Below are 17,113 nucleotides of genomic sequence, written 5' to 3'. Positions count from 1 at the left end.
TGCTTTCCTAAAATGAAATGGCTCATGTTACTGTTTGTAAATGTTTCGTTGATTAACGATAAGCGTTATCGCTTTATGGTTGAATTGTTTTAAAGGCGGTCATTCACTCCGATTGCATTCCATTTTTACAAGCACTAAGAATCTTTGTTCTAGTTCTGCTATTATGGTGTGCGATCGGTATTGCTCCCTGTTTTAGTTAGATAACATGGGATTTGGACATCGATTAGGAAATTAACTTCTTTGCATTTGTAACTATTTATTTCTTTAAGCATTTTACACAAGTTTTGACCTTATCTCGTGACATGAAGGTTGCATACTTAAATAGAATTTCGAGAGCAACATTTGAAAATTTGAGAGTGAAAAGGATCGCAAAAACGAGTTTGAAATCCACATTTTTATTGCCTCTCCGTTATTTTTTTCCATTTTGATTAACAGGTTTAACCAGAAACTAGTCTTGGTCAAGGGCAGAATAAAAAAAACATAAGCCTGATTGAAGCTTCGGAAGGTTCCAAATGCAAATTAAGATCGTTGCCTTCAAGGGCAGCTTCTGTGAACCAACACCCCTTAAGTTGCTTAGAGTAGTGCGCAGTTCCTCTACGGAGCACGCCAAAATCGCACAGCAACACACCACACAGAGTAAAAAAAAATGTTTGGCAGAGAATCGAACCGTGAATCAGCGGATGCGTATCGGCCGTGCTAACCACTGCACCACGGCGTCGGTTATCTGTAAACGGATTTTCAAATACTTCGACTCCTGGAACCGCAGGCCCGTAAACTCCGATCTGCTCGAATCGTCCACATCTCGAGCAGTTTTTCTCCGCTAGCGCCATCTAGGTGGCCAAAATTGCGGCCCCGAAATTCCTCCCCAGATGGCGCTAAACGACGCTCGAAGTTTCGAAAGCGAGCGTCGTGGTGTAGCGGTCAGCACGACCGATACGCATCCGCTGATCCATGGTTCGAATATTTCTGGAGCCATAAAACTTTTTTCTTCGGTGTGTATAGGTTCCGTCGATCCGGTTACTAACTGGAGAATTCGAATGCGGCAGATTTGTCTCATTTCACCTGCAGCTATTTCCAATTCTTGTCCGATAGAATTTTTAATTCTCTCGGTTTCACTTCGTAGGATAGTCTCGAACCTGGATGCTTCCCAGACGCAAACAATGAATGGTAATCCAAACTGTGCTTTGTTGCAGCGAATCGAGATGGAGTTGTAGGTTGTAGTACCGGCCAGGTCAGTAGTAGTAGATAGGAGTAGGTTAAAAAAATGTAATACAACGTGCGTGAGCAGCGCTTTTTCCCTTTTTGTATGGGATGCTGCAGACACGCTCACATAAACACGGAATGGATTCCACTCCGATTCAGTCTGCTATCCTTGCGTTCGTCCCTTTGTTTCCGTCCTCCCTTCATTGATATCGATCGGTAGTCGTCATTCTGTAGAATTGAATGCAGGGGATTTGGGTGCAAGTAGGACCGCCAGTTGCTTGCCCTGACCATTGAACCGCCCGGTTCCGATTCTACTTAGGGTGGACGATGTTTCTCTTTGCCATACGACTACACTGACATTTACCATTAGCTACGAGCCTTACACGAAAGGGTGGGCCTTCAAGGCCCAGTTGAGGCCACGTGCGAGCTATGCTGGATTAGCTATCCCTTTAATTATTTGCCCAATTACTCGTGCTTCACTATCTAGTGCATTCGCCCTGTCCCCTGCTTTCGGGGCAGTCAACGACCGAAAAAAACATTCTTTGTTCCGAGAAGTTTCCCCGCACACACATGTAGTGTACATCAGCGAATTTTCCTTCAGGGTTTCTGGAGCATTGAGAAGATGCCTCATTTGTAAAGGTGCATCTCAAATATATTACTCAAATATATTACCCGAAGGAAACCTTCAAAACTAAAGCATTAGATGTGAGTAAGCGAGTTGTTCGGTTTGTAATGAATGCGTTCCTTTTGGAGAATAGCCCACATGACGAGTGCAGCAGGGCATTATAGTGTGATATCCATACTTCTCTATGTGACATCTGTGTTTATATTTTGATATATTTTATATCTGCGTTGTTTTTGTTCATAATTGGACACGTGTGAAATGATAGGAGAGTAGATATGTTGCAATGTACGTATGGTTTCGACTGAGTAAAGTACAGAACTCCACACACACTCTTTTACACTCTATTTAGAGCATATATAGAACCATTTGAGAACAAAGGTATGAAAACATTGGTTTTATGTATCTTGTTTAGTCAATGTTCGACCCTCACCGGATTTTGGCCTGAGGCACTTGATTGTTTCATGGGCACCAAAGCAAAGTTGCAAGTTCAAGATCGTGGTTCAACCGCAACAAGATTGCTTCAAGCTGGAAGCTGGGACCAATGGTTCATTCGTTCTGCCATGAATCCGGCCGATCAGATGATGTTTAAAGGAGTGAGAGCATACGCTGCCATGAGAAGAATAAAATTCCATCTCTTAAGATTCTGTGTGCTGTATCTCGAGAGCACGTATCGACCAAGAAATCGTTGACCGCAGTCAAGGTCTTAGTTTCGTTCTTCTTCATGTCTCCTACTTCTCAGCTTCATTCGTGTAGAGCTTGTCATCCTGTACGCTGTTCGTTTGAGGTGAGCCAGTGCTCTTAATCACTTCAGCATCAGATCAAAACTCTGTACCATCATCCTACAAAGGAATCATTCTGGAGTTCGTCCTCTGATTGGTATATTACTGAATGATTCAGAGTTTCATTTATAAAGCTTTAAAATTATCATGATTAATTTTGAGTATCTAATACTGATACGTGCTGCAGCCAAAGAATTGAAGTTGCACAGCTATCAGACATTGTGGCGTTTGATTTCTTCGCGATACAACCACAACAGTCTCTCTCATCGAGCGTAGTTGCTGGTGGTCAACGAAGCTTAAGAATAATTTTACACTTCAAGGATAGCTGGCGCTCTTGAGCGGCAGACCGGCACGGAAAACCAAAATTTAAAAATTTGCCACACGGAACACCCAAGCCAAATCCCCAAAGTGCCAACAGCCGCGTTAGGCCCTCTTCTACCAGCCCTACGGATTGGATTCGAGCTTCACTGGGCGTAAATTTTTTGGTGATCTGGTCGATGGATCCATCGTTTCCTCTGTATTCCTTTCGTCACGAATATAGAGAAGAGTTTGTTGATCTCAGTTAGCATTCGCTCGTACGCAGCCAAGCACGGATCAATCTGGGTTTTAGCATAGAAGTAGGGGTAAGTATTCTTTTTTGAAATGTTTGTTTTTTCGGAAAGATGTGAAATTCTCAAGCTTTTGTCATATCATTTGTTAAACGGTTTTTGCTATATATATCAAATGTATTAATACACATAAAACATTTCCTGCTATGTATATACTTTTTCGCTCACTCGAAGGAGCATCTGGTTCTGGAGCATCGTTAAAACAAAGGCGAAAACCATGACCGCAAATATATTGCGTTTCGTTTCACGACAGTAACTGTAAGGTCCTTGAGAGATACAATATGCACGATCGAAGCATCGTAGGTCAATCGACGAACAAAGCCAACCGTCGTTTTGCTTAGTCGTTAACGATGTCTGAAAGCTGATGGTAAAATCGATGGTAGTCAAGTCTGCAATTGTTCCAATTGCGGCGGTCCTTTAAAACCTTGAGAACCTATACATAGCATTCAATGACCTCCACTTCTTGCAGCATCAATACACTTTTCCTATCGTCGTCGTCGTTTCCTTTTTTTCACCCTTGGAAATATATGGTGTGGAGTCCCTTATTGCAACCAAGCAGAATCGATGATTGCAGCTAGATGAACTCTCAAGGCGTCTGTACGTTAAACTGTTACGTTGTGACTGGCCTTCCAATAATATTCGAAAAAATATCCATTTGCATTTGTGTAAAATTTAATTATAAAAGAAGAAGCTGCTCAACCCTTGAATGTCCAACTTAGCAACGGCTTCGATTAATCCAAAAATGTTACGCAATACTGTTGAAAGGCTTGGCATTCATGAAAAAGAGTAACATAAAAAATTATGTTTTAAAAAATTAAATACCTTAGCCTCTCTTAACATTAATCAAATGAAATTGTTAATCCAGAAAGTGATGAAAACCGCTCGTGAGCTGCCTAACCAATATTCAACCTGCGATTGGATTATATCGATTATAAAGTTAATATTGCATGTACGCCACGTAATCCTCGATGTCTCTGTACACTGTGAAAGAATGATGTTTGTGAATAAACGTGTTTAAGGTGTAGCCGTCCCTTTCACAGACAAGCAGTTCGATTTCTGTCGGAGTGATTGTGTTTTTCGATTCGGATTTTCGTACAGCCAAGGACAGTTACAACATGTTTTGTTATCCATTTATTGACTGTTCTAAGTTTACTTAAACTATTTGCAATTGCTCGTAAACTCACAACCATCGCTCGTCGCGATGTCGACCATGTGTTTTTCACCCACAACAGACATATGTGCTGCGGGAGTCGATTCGAAAAGAAGCATAAGAAGATTGTTGTGAACACGAGCTTGCCTTGGTCGCGTAGCGGAGATGCGATGAAGTGGTTGGCCCTGAACTCTGCCAATGAACTGCGTTGCTTAAGTGGTGGTTCGTTCAGGAGCAACAGCAGCAGCAACGGAAGCAGCAGGATTGTCTGAGGCTCTCTTAAGGTCGAATAAAACAAAAAGGTTTTTGCTGACAGCAACGAGAAGATATCACATCACGTAGCAATACACAGTTTTTGAAAAATGTCGATCAATATTACGAAAGAATGTAATGACATTGTGAATGAAATGAAACTTAAACAATAAATACACCGGATATCGTGTAATTTAGGCGGAGAAAAAAGATTTAACCATCATATTTACCCAATGTGCTGACTAAACAAATTTATTATCTAATTCTTCTAGAAACTTCAAACGCATAGTAGCTCTCTGTTCCCTCAAGCTGGCTGATCATTCATTAATACAATACTAAAGGTGTAAAGTAGAAATACTGTATGCAATTGCAATTTAATTTGCATTAATTTAATTGCAATTTAATGATGTTAATTGAAATGAATGAAATAATAATGTTAATTGCAATTTAATGATTTATTTTCATTTATATAGCAGCCAACACAAAAGATAAGTTGCCTCTTGGCTGTATTTTATTTATAGTACTCAAAAAGCCTGATCGATTTTTGCTGTAAACATCGCAGCCATCACCGAACGATAACGATACGGTTCCCGTTCTTTATCACTTAGATTTTTCCAAATTTCATACACTGAAGCTATGAAATCCTTATTGGATGGGATCTCATTGAGAATGGAATAGTCTTCTTGTAAATTATTTATGTCCGGGTTCGGCTCACATTGAACCACAGATAGTTTGCATTCCTTGGTAAAGTGTTGTAGAAAAAAAAGAAAGGGATCTGAACAAATTGTTACTGGTAGTCTTTTCGTAACCGAGTGTTCTATAAGGTTGGCAAATTGTAAATATGAATGTTTTTCATTCGGAGCAAGAGCCAAAAATCTTGAAATCAATGTTACAGGTTGCTTTGGTGAGCACGGTTTCATGGGTACCGTTCGGGAAACGTTTACTCCCCTTGATATAGCTTTAAGTGCTCTGAGAAGATAAGAAAAAGGTGGCAGAGAATAGAATGTAGTAAAATTTGTACATAACCAATGAGGTATGTTGCGGATGATCTCACCGGATTATGAAAACATTTTTCGGTTTTTGAAATCGTTTACTATCCCTGGTGTGTGATATCGGCTGTTTGTATGCTTGCCGGAGGGGTTTCTGCTTCAAACTGACGGAGAAAGCTTGATATGCGTTCGTACATCTTCTTTGCAGAATGCGACGCTGACGATAAAGAATTTCTTTTAAAAAATTACAAGCTGCTAAGTACTGACGTGACATTTTGAAAATGGACTATAGGCATCTGCCAACTTAGATCGGTATAGAGCGCATCATTAGTGTTCGGTTTTGATATTTTTTCACTTCAAAAAAAGTAGATGAAATAGTAACACGAAGTAGTGATTGAACATTGTTTATTAATTATTTCAAATTCTACACACTACTACATGTATGATTTAATTTAATATGTTACATTGGTTAAAAATGTGCACTTGATCGATTATTTTTAAAAATCAACGTTTAAAAAAACAAATCTGTATGTTTGTTTGTGCGCGCATATCGCAAAATATACTGGACCGATCTTCCCCAAACTTGGCACAAAGATAGCTTATCACCCCAGAAGATCACATCGGGAGTCCTTTTCTCAGGATTCCCCTCCCTTCTCCACCCTCTCCAATACCAATGTATTAGGAAAATGCATAACTCTACAAGTTTTGAAGCAATTTTCTCCAAAACTCTCACAATTGTTGCTGTTTGCTTTAGATAACATGTGATAAAGTTTGGTTCTTGCCGGATAAGGGGGAGAGGCGGGGGGCATACAACCCCTGAAAATCCCTTCTATGGCAATATGGGTGTCATTTCCAATTGTTTTGGGGTCTCTAAATTGATTGGTTGTATCAAAGCAGAGTTTACTCCATTCTTTCACCCTCCGCTTTCCTCTATGCCTCCCTATTCAAAGCAGGTAGATGGTAATATTAAATCAACCACTTGGTTTTTGATTGGTAATTGATGCCAATCTTGATCCAAAAACCAAAGAATGAGAGAGATTCAGAGAGAATGGGAAAAGAGAACCGCTTCAGTAACTAGGATAATACGATTTACAGATATTGTCTAAAAAGTTCGTTTCAGAAACGAATTACCCATTCACATTAAATAGGACTTTCATCATGAAACTATTTTAAGTTAAAAAATATTAAATCGGTATTTAACACATGATATCGAATCCAGTGCGACCATTTCATAGTTGTTTTTAACAAAAATTACATTCATTACTGGCGTATTGGCCAAATAGAGGATTTGTTGCGAGACAACCGTGGACTGACTGCTGTTTATGATCATAACTCATCAATGTCAGTTAGTTATTTTTACTCTTCTCATTTTGTTCATCATCTTCTACAACCTGCACGCGCTCAAGATAAAACTCAAACTAATATATGCGATGGATTCTACAAATGATATCTTGCTATAAATATGATAAGAATAATTGACCAATAAAAATAAACCACCTCGTGTACCCGTTTGAAATCGGGTAGATCAGCTAGTGAACAATGATTCTGACCAAAACAAATGGCGCTAAGGGGGGTAAATTTAGGTTCAAAAAAGGCTCACGTTTTGTGAAGAAACTACTAAACCCAATTTTTTTTAGTGAATCTAATTTCAAACTACAACTTTTCAAAAATATTTGGTTGTATTTTGCGCAAGATCTATTCAAAACTGCACCCATGGCATCAAATTTACGAAGACGGGTCTTCTAAAAGGTACTTTTTCCGATACCCATCGTAGTCACGTGCTGGATAATTTGAAATATATAAATCGACATTTGTTGGAGAGTTGGATTATAGTCAACAATTTTTATGAAACTCGACGGGGCTACCTAGAAAACAGTGTTCAAATAACGTGTAAAAAATTTCGAATCGATCGGTTCAATAATTTTTATGCAACGATGGACACCGGTTTTTAAAACATCGTTTAAGCGAGGGCTTCGGTATTTAATTTTGTTTTGTGACACATATTTTTAACATTTTTCCCTAAATGCTGATCGTTTCAAGAACATTGTGTAAATGTTTTGGATCAATCGAAGCAAAACTGACAAAGTTACATTTTTTTAAATCCACGTTTCATACAAGGCTCCATGCAGCACGCTACTTTGAAGAGCGTTTCCCAAAACCAACGTTTTCAATGTCGGTGCCCATCGTACCGTAAAAACTACAGGATCGATCGATTCGAAATTTTTAACGCATAATCTACACTAGTTGCTAGGTAGCCCCGTCGAGATTTCATTAAAATTGTTGATACTTTTTTTAATCTTTAAAAATCGTGTTTTTAGGCAAAATGATAAAAAAGGATCACTTTTTTAAATTCAAAATTCTGCCAAAAATCGAAAAATAGGAAATTCGACAAAAGCTCGACGGGGCTACCTGGATAAACTTATAATCTTTCAAACGAGTATCGATTTGTATTTTTCTTTTAATCTTTTCGAAGACACGGCTGCCAAAATTTAATGCCATGGATAAAGTTTTTATTAAAATATTCCCAAAATAGAACTAAATATTCTTCAAAAGTTATAGTTTAACATGCCATTCATTTGAAAGAATCAAATTGAATGGTTACGTCACAAAAAATGTTAAAAATGAGTCCTGTTTTGGTAAAAACTTATCGAATTCCCCTCCACCCGTTCTTAACGTTTCGAGTAATGTTTGATGCGTCGCATTTTTGTCTGATGCTGTATCGCACATGCAAATGAAAATCATCACGCGTTAATCAAAAGCCATTGGAAAAACTTCCGCTCATAAGCTTGTTGTTGATCGCATGCGACCTGAATGTTTTATTCATTGAGGACGTCCTTGTTCGGGAAAAATCGGGTCAAATGAAATAAACATTGGATGCCCAGCAAAACCACCCAGGGATTTGTGCGTTGCTGATTGGAATGAGAACAGTAAATATTCGAATTTTCGAGGTTATGAAAATTAACCTCCTTGACTCCTACTCTATTACCCTCCAATAGAGTAGGGCCAAAGCTTAACAGGGCTGGGCCTTGAGAAACTTCTCTATAATCAGTCAATTCGTTGGCTTCTCTCATTCTCCCATACAGTGCTTCTACCTGCAACGATGTAGACGAAGTGTGTCAAGGACAATGTTTCTCTCGTTGCACTTTCACTTTTCTCATGACTTTTTCTTAAAACATCAGCAACACTATACAATCTTTCACTACTTCCCATTATTGCATTCTTATGCTATGGCTGATATGCACACAAAACAGAAAGTATTTTAATAAAAATATGTTTCAAATGTTCTTTTGATTCTACTGATAATTGTTATGTTGTATTATTTTGGCCTAATTATGTGTTTGGTGATGCCAAAGAAAAGCATTGAATTGCTTTTGCTTTGCTTTGACCAAGACAACGTGGCGTCTGCTACGGCGTCTTGAACCCTGCGCCCAAAATAGCAGATTATCCTGGGCATTTCTGACAAGACAAACAACACATTTATTCTAAATTTTCTAATTTATCTAAATATATTTATTCTATTTACAGATATCCTATGACTACAACATTCAGGAGTATCGCTCTCCATTGAGGGAATACATTTTGAAAGGTGAGTAGGTGAGTTGACTCATTTGTAAAGAATAGCAGAGAATCGTGATACACTTACAATTTCGATCACAAACGAAGGAGTGCGAATTGTTGGATGCGCAAGGAGACAGCATCAGTGATGACAGTGACGTGACGTCATGGTCGATGACTGTGCAGCATGTAGTGCAAAAACACCTTGGGGAGATAAACGTGAGAAGCGCCGGTTTTGGGGGTAGATAAAACTTGTTGCTATTCGTTACGGGTGGAAAGACGACATTATCCTTGAACAGTGCAATTGAGTCCATACTCCATTTTCTGACAGAAAAGCTGCTATCTAGGACCGCAAGTCCTTACTAGTCTAAGGACGATTTCATGTTATTCGGGTTCGTTTATGTCAATGATTGTTAATCATCATTCATAAGCAGTGGCTTTGTATACCAATAGCATTTGCATAGGGGACAAGGTGTGATGTCCGTGCTCCATAGATTTTACAGCATGGGCGACAAAAATGCATCTACGTAAGCGTTGTTACGATTATAAAGTGTACCTATGATATTGGTAGTTCGAGAGCTTCGAGCTCGAGCCGTCTGGGTAAGTAAATTGTTATCAATTGTATGGTTTTATCGACAACTTGTTGTGCAGTGAAATGAATCGTGCTGAACAGCAGCTGAAAACCATGTGACTATTAATGCAGGAACACTAACAGAACCCGCCTGCATTAATGTCACCCTCATTGCGGACAGTGCCATCGGTAGCGAACCGAAACGGCACTTGCGGTGTGATATCACAGTGGTTGGGTTTGTCTATTATTGCGAAGAACTATCACCCTGTTCAAAACTATTCAAAAATGTATGGAAAATACAGCAGCAGCTCCTGCGGCACAGGCAGCAACAATATCATTTACCACGAATACGATGGAGTGTAGTTATTTTACAATTGGAAGTCACCGATCATCAGGCAATATTGGATAGTTTAATATAAAAGAGAACTAAACGAGTTTTTTTTAATTGAGCGAACGAAACACGACGACGACGTCTTTTCCGTCGTAAATTGCAATAAAAATAATTTATATCATAGACCAAATTAGTTTGATTCGAATGATTGTGGTAGAAAAACCTAACTGAATGAAATGTTGTTCACGAAACAATTCGCCAGGCTGCTTAATTAAGCATTTATGGTTGTTTATTTGGGCCGTATTTCGAATTTTTATATTTACCAGTAACTCATCAACCTTATAATGTGGATTAAAACCTTGGATTATGTTTGTATGGTTTGCCTTGAGTCCCTTTTGGGTTGCCTGGAAAGGAATATGTTACGGAGGTCTGGTCTCGAATAACTTTAGGTGAACTGAGTTTTAATGATTTCGATAACATTTCGATCTAATAGAAACTTCTAATTCAATTGTAAGTGAAAAATAGAACAAAATAATCGATTTATAAATCAATCATTCGAATTCATGGAAAATATATGATTCTATTTTATCTATTCGTTGCAACTCGACAAACATGACGAATCAAAAGAAGAATAAGCGATGAATTCCTTTCGCCCAAGTGCCATTCGTGACCAAGAATCTTCCGCGGAATTCCTAACAATAAATAACTCACGCGCCACCGATGCTCACTTCCCATGGCGAACGGTCACATTATGGCTGATAGTAAGATCCTGATAATGGAGCAGCCAAGATAGCCGTGCAAGTGGCATGATCCGTTGCTCAGATGGTACCGCCATAACCCTACCAGCTCAGTTCAGCTCACTAGAACCGGGAAAACGAACGGTTTTTCGTCTATTGAAATGAAAATTATGTGACTTTTCCACAGAACAAAGTGAGAGCGATGATTTTTAAGGCAATTCCCGCGCAATTTACAGCGGACGTTTGAAACGAGAAGAAAAGAATTTTCTAAACGCTTCAGTGACTTTCTCTCAGCGACGTGCTCGGGGTCATTGTGGAAGTATTGAGCTGAGATGTGTATCCTCCACCCACTAGCGAAGTTACCCACCATCGACGTTCACTATAGTGAGGTTACGAGGATTGAACTAACTTTCCTTACCCCGCTTACCACCCTTGCCACTTGCTCTGTGTGTTTGTGTGATAATGTCTGAACTAGGCATGTTAATGCTCTACATTGGTAATATTTAATGGTGAATTGACTCATCAAAAGCTACCTAGATACACATCACTTTTGGGTGACAGATAGCATAAGACTTTAAACAAAATCTAGCATTGCAATGACTGTCTAAATAGAATCCAAACGTTGTCAGATCAGATCAGATAGGGCATAAAGTTGCAAGTGCATTAAGCATAATCTGAAAGATTTTGGGTATAAAACCGCTTGATAGTACTCGAAGCTCCATTAACATTACTAATCCATTATATCAACAGAACCAGCGACAACATCGAACATAAGAAGGAAGTCCTGTTATATTGGTCGAGTTATTTTTTTTTTTCAAAGTTGAGTCAGTTGTGTCGTCTTGCTTCACACAGAATGGATCTGTTGTGTTTGGGCAACTTTTGTTTCTATCACTGTCTCTTGATCGTCATTTCTAAGTGTTAAAGCAAGTTTAGCGCTAGTCGGTGATAAATGATGGACGTTAGTTTTCATTTTTAGTTAGTTAGTTTCATTCATTTCTTTCAGCTTACGATTTCCAGTTCGATCTGTAATGTAAGCTATCTCTATTTGGCTATTTCAGAGAGAATATACGGCTTGTCCAAAATACAGCCAGCAGATGAAATTAGTACACGATGGATCCTTAGCAAAATGCAAACTCTTAAGTTTGTCCGTCTTGTTTGTGAAGAAATGCAGCAACATTCTTTCTTTGCATTTTATCTGCTGATCAGACTATAGTTGAATATTTGCGGTGTGTTAAATATTAGAGCAAAACCATAGAAACATCATGGATACGAATGGTAACTGTGAGGGGCAGAAGAAGTTTCCCACAGTTTTAGTTTTTCTCCCACGATTTAGCCGCGACGTTTCGCTGCGTCTGGACGTGAGAGACCTCCGTGAACGAGAACGAGGTCTTGTGTCTTTACAGACTAACGTGCCCGACATGCTTGCAGCCGACATTTGTAACGCATTATTATTTGCATAGAGAACCGTTATAATACCAAGATTTTCTTCACCTGCTAGGAAATGAGTTAACCTTGCGAACAGATTTATTTCTTAGTGGGACTCGTATGGTTAGTTTAACAATTTGGACCTTTTAAAGTTGTTAAAAATGTTTCATTATATTTAGAACAGTTCCGATAAAATTAATTACATGAATTATAGTAATAAAACAAACAATTTTTGAATAATAAAAATCGTATTTCGACTAAAATAGTCTCAAAACATTGTATTAATCTAATCATATTGTAACTCCACTACACGAGCAGTAACGTTTAGTATCAGGTATATAAAATCATTATCACAACATTTCAAGAAATGTCTCTAAAGAAACAGGTAAAATCGTGCTTTTGATGACGAAAATGTTATGGTTTAATTTATTTAAAGCTGTTGTTTTGAACTTTCCTTTTTACTCTGGGGAAACTCTCTGTTCATATCGTTGCAGAGTATGAACGTGAATCATATTTTAAATATGTCAAATTTTTTATTTGTATAAAAATCATGAAACAAACCAAAAACGTGAAAAGTTTCTCCACATCAAAATTAATCAAAATTAATGAACAATGTATGCTTCTCCTATTTTCGGTTTTTTTGCGAAACTTTATTTGTACGGTTTTTTGGCTCTCCCAGTAAAAATATGTTGCTTATTTCTTATGGTAAATTGCTAAAAATTCAACTTGCAATTCGCAAAATCTAAAAACTTGAGAAGAATTGTTGTACAAAAGTCAGGAAGCTTGGTATTGATGATAGTGCAGAGGGATTGTCGAAGGTCGTAGGTCGGTTTTTACGAAAACGCTCTGTAAACGATTACGGATTAATACCATTACGGTGTTGATTATTGCTATTGTGGAAAATGGTGGGGGCTAGGACACAGGGCTAGGTAAAGGATATTTGGTTAAAAAAACGGTTGTAAAGAAGTAAACAGTCGACCATTCCGAATATATGGTATGGAGACGACGAAGGACCAATGCTTTTCCACTGCATAAGGGCGTTTGTTAGCTAAAATAAGCACTAATACGAATAGAAGCCGCATTTCGTGGCACTCGTGAGACTGCCTATCGTCCGTAGGCCTTGGAGGTAGTGGCGACTGTTGTCCGCTAAACGATATAATGTCATGACTTCTGCATTAAGCCTGGACCGCGTTCCACGCCATGGGCCCCAAATAGAATCGAAACGCAAGGCCACGAACAATGGCGTCAGAGAACGAGTTGAAAGTATTTCAAGGTTAAAAGAATGGCCTTAAAGCACTTAAGTCCGCAGCAACAGGCAACAGCAGAAAGGACATTCCTCGGGCATTCAGGCAGGCTATTCTTCTACAGGGAAGTTGGTTACGCTTGCGGATAGTACAAGTAATGCTTCTGTTTTGCAAATTTCGATTATTTGAATATGATTATTTGCACAACTTTTACATGATAATAATGACTTAACGGTTGCATCCGTGTTCATTTGAAAGGAATCTTTTCATGACCGCTGAAAGTACGACATATGCTTAGATAACCACTCCTGGACCAATGGATAACCAGATAACCATTATTGTTCACTTTTACACAAGCTACGATTATCGAAGCAAGTGTAATTTTGTTTTAATCCAAGGCTCGCTTAGGCCTATGGTTTTACAAAAATCAAACCCCAAAGCATCTCTTTGTTGTCGCGTCGACAGTTTGCTACTTCCACGTGTGTACTAGGCCGTGTAATATGGCCGCGCAAATGTCTGTCATACGAATGTTTATATTTATTGACAGTATTGACGTCGAGTTTGTTTCATTGTTTCATAAAGCAACCACTATTCAAATCAAGTGGTGTAGCTAGTTACATATATGCATATTTGTTAGTTTCTATTCCTAAAAAAATTTCCACCCGTTCATTCCGTTTGTTAAGCCGGGGATACATGAAGCGTAAACTCTCGTATAAACTCAGAGTGTAATGCCAAAAAGTTTACATTTGCCGTTAACACGATGTAAAAAAGATTATAGGTCTACGGAGCATAAATCCTAGCGTAAACGCTTTTTGCATGCGATTTGCCTCACTATATTTCCTGTTTGTGGTTTGCATTAACAGTGAGTGATCATTACTAGCGTTTTTAATCTTTTTCTTCGGAAAAAAGATCCTATTTTTCTCACAAAAGTCGATAAAAGTTCAGTGTAATTCGGATTACACGTCTCAACCCGGTCATGTAAACATGTTCAAGTGTAAATTAATTTTATATTTACGCTTGAGTTTACGCTTCATGTATCCCCGGCTTTACGTTCGACAATCAATGCTGTATGTGCCTGTGTAGACTCTCTCAGAACTTATCAACCGGAGTGATAATCTCGAATAAAGGAAATCGTTTTCCCACGGTTATCACCGTAAATGGTATATGGCGCCGATTGCAGTTGCACAAGTCCGTCGTCGCCGGGTATGTGACGTACATATTCTGCCAAGAAACGATGGAACCAAAACCGTTTAATTGTCCGTGACTATTGTCCAAGACAACAATGCTGGGGACCATGGCTTGTATGGTTTAAGGCAGTGTTATGGAAGGAACCTAGTTTCCTGGGTGGAAAGAACCATGCTAGAGCATGAGTCTCAAACTCGCGGCTTGCGGTCACATCCACAGACTATATGTGTATTTGGTCAGTAATTGTATGATCTATGCAATGTTATTACATGCATATGTTTGGATTATAGATTGGTGATATATCTGCAATGACAGTAGTGTTAAAAAATTAAATGAAGATACTTTTTCTCAACATTTCAACATTGACCGCATAAATGTGCGGCCCGCTGACTGGCTGTTACTTTCCTCTGTGACCCACTTGCAAATATGAGTTTGAGATCCCTGGTATAGAGAGACCTCGTACCGACTTCGACCTCTTATTGTAAGGTCTAGATAGTGCGAAGAAGTTGTATCACATCAAAAATAAGAGATCATGGTTTGGAAATCTATGAAGCCAGATTACAATTTAAAACGCGATCGTTATTGTTTTCATACTATAGAAGCTTGGTTGTTTGAGTGACTTTGAGACATTAAATCGTTTCGTAGTGGTATGTAACACATCAACGCACCAACGAGCAGTAGACTAAACTCCATTCAATTATCCAATCAAACGCCTGTGCAAATGGTTGGGTTACTTGATGCTCGGTATGAAGTGCCGGCTAAGGTCACCGGAGTGAAGTAGTGATGCTGGAATAGTAGCGTTACCAATGAGTGACTGGTATGTCGGTGTGTGTGTCCCCGGCACAACACAGCACCATGTGCATTTCTCGATGGTGCGCATTATGCAATCCATTGTACATTGACCTCCTTAATTCTGTTACTGTGAGGATTCCCTCCCTGCCACCGCGCTCGCCCTTATCTACCACATTCTCACAATCGTTTCCGAGGCTATTCTGAATGATACACTACGTAACATGCGCCTTTCCGCCATTGACTATCTCAGCTTACTGATCATAACCATTGACGGATGGATGAGGTTATTAGTAATTTATCCGCCAATTCCATAGTGCTCACAAATAATCTCTGTATAGCATAATAAAGCAATTTTTGCTTCTTTTTTTCTGTTAGACAGTTTCTACACACAGCCAAAATTTGGCGGCTAAAGTCAAAATTGTCGGCAAAAGTCAAAAGCTCCATATAAAAAAAATAATGGTGTGTGTAGGGACGCTTGAAAAGAAGAACTTCAGAAAAACTACAGAATCATCGCGAAATAACTTTAACACACCTGCAAACAGCTTTTTAAAAAATATAATATGCTTTAAGCTGATCGGCAGACACATAATGCTGCACTCCAGTGTACGCCGTACCGTAGATGTAAATTTGTCTCCATCTGCCATTATTTTTTCCAAAATGTTGGAAAAATGAAGTTCTCTTTTTTTGACTTTAGCCGCCAAATTTTGGCTGTGTGTAGAAACTGTCTTAGCGTTAATAAATATACGGCTCGCCCGTCATAACATATGTTAAAACATTTTTTTTAGCTCAACAGATAAGAACAGAAAAGATGATTAAACACGAAAAGGAATAAATAAAATTAAAGATTAAAGTTTTGTCTTATGTTTCAAAAAAAGTTGTGAAGTTTCTATAAGACCACCTTGAATTATTATTTTTTTGTTTCAGTGAACAGAATCAACCAAATCATTCAAATTTTGGATTTTGGATGGATTTAGTTATCATTACCTTATTTTTATAGTCAAAAATTCGCACGCGATTTGGCATGCTTGTTTTTTAATGTCGGAATATTTTTAAGCACTGAATTTCACAAGTCATCCCAAAACGCCAATATCACCTCTTATAGCTCACGACCTGAAACTGATGACGACCTGATCTGCTTTACCGCAGCGTTCCTATTAGAAATTGGATACCTTCAGATTATTACCAACGTATTTTATGGTGACGAACGAGCAGATATGACCAACAAATCAATGTTTTGTCCATTAATCCATGCAATGATGTTCTTTCTAGTGTAGTAGACAACATTATTCTGCTGGTATGTTCACTTTTCCAAATGGTCTTTATTCAATATTGATAACAGATGTTCTCCTTCAAGCCTATTCAACAAAAAATAAGTGCTCACAGGTGTCAGGATCCTTTTCCCGCGTAAAGAACCGAAAAGAAAAAGGAAATGAACAAATTAAAAAAACAATAATGCTTAATTTTTTTCTTTTTCTTCTGGCAGTGTTTTTGCTTTTGCGTTTTATAGTTTTGTCGCAAAAAACTACTTTAAATAATTTTGGCTATTTCAACTGACTGACTTTCAACTATTTGGCATAATGATTAGAAGAGTTCAATCGAAACTGATGTTGGTCTTCTATTATAGAAGATGGACAGAGTTTATGTTTAAATTTTCTTTATCTCCACCG

At 38.4% G+C, this 17,113-nt stretch overlaps 2 protein-coding genes across 4 annotated transcripts in view; one reads left to right on the top strand and one right to left on the bottom strand.

The window, feature by feature from the left end:
- Positions 1–17,113, top strand: part of LOC126570716 (protein gustavus) — a 46,769-nt gene that overhangs the window by 8,395 nt on the left and 21,261 nt on the right. For all 3 annotated transcript variants that reach the window (XM_050228690.1, XM_050228688.1, XM_050228689.1), the window contains one exon: positions 9,132–9,192. The gene's annotated coding sequence lies outside the window, so the exon portion shown is untranslated. The remainder of the gene's footprint in view (positions 1–9,131; positions 9,193–17,113) is intronic.
- Positions 5,142–5,880, bottom strand: LOC126575474 (uncharacterized). Its single transcript, XM_050236186.1, has 2 exons — positions 5,772–5,880; positions 5,142–5,434 (listed from the first exon to the last, which is right to left on the bottom strand). The coding sequence occupies exons 1-2, from the start codon at positions 5,878–5,880 to the stop codon at positions 5,142–5,144; spliced, it is 402 nt and encodes a 133-aa protein (XP_050092143.1).

This window comes from Anopheles aquasalis, chromosome 2 (genome assembly GCF_943734665.1).
Source record: "Anopheles aquasalis chromosome 2, idAnoAquaMG_Q_19, whole genome shotgun sequence".
NCBI classification, from domain to species: Eukaryota; Metazoa; Arthropoda; class Insecta; order Diptera; family Culicidae; genus Anopheles; species Anopheles aquasalis.
The sequence above is the reverse complement of the archived record's forward strand: the minus strand, read 5'-3'. Positions and strand labels throughout refer to the sequence as shown.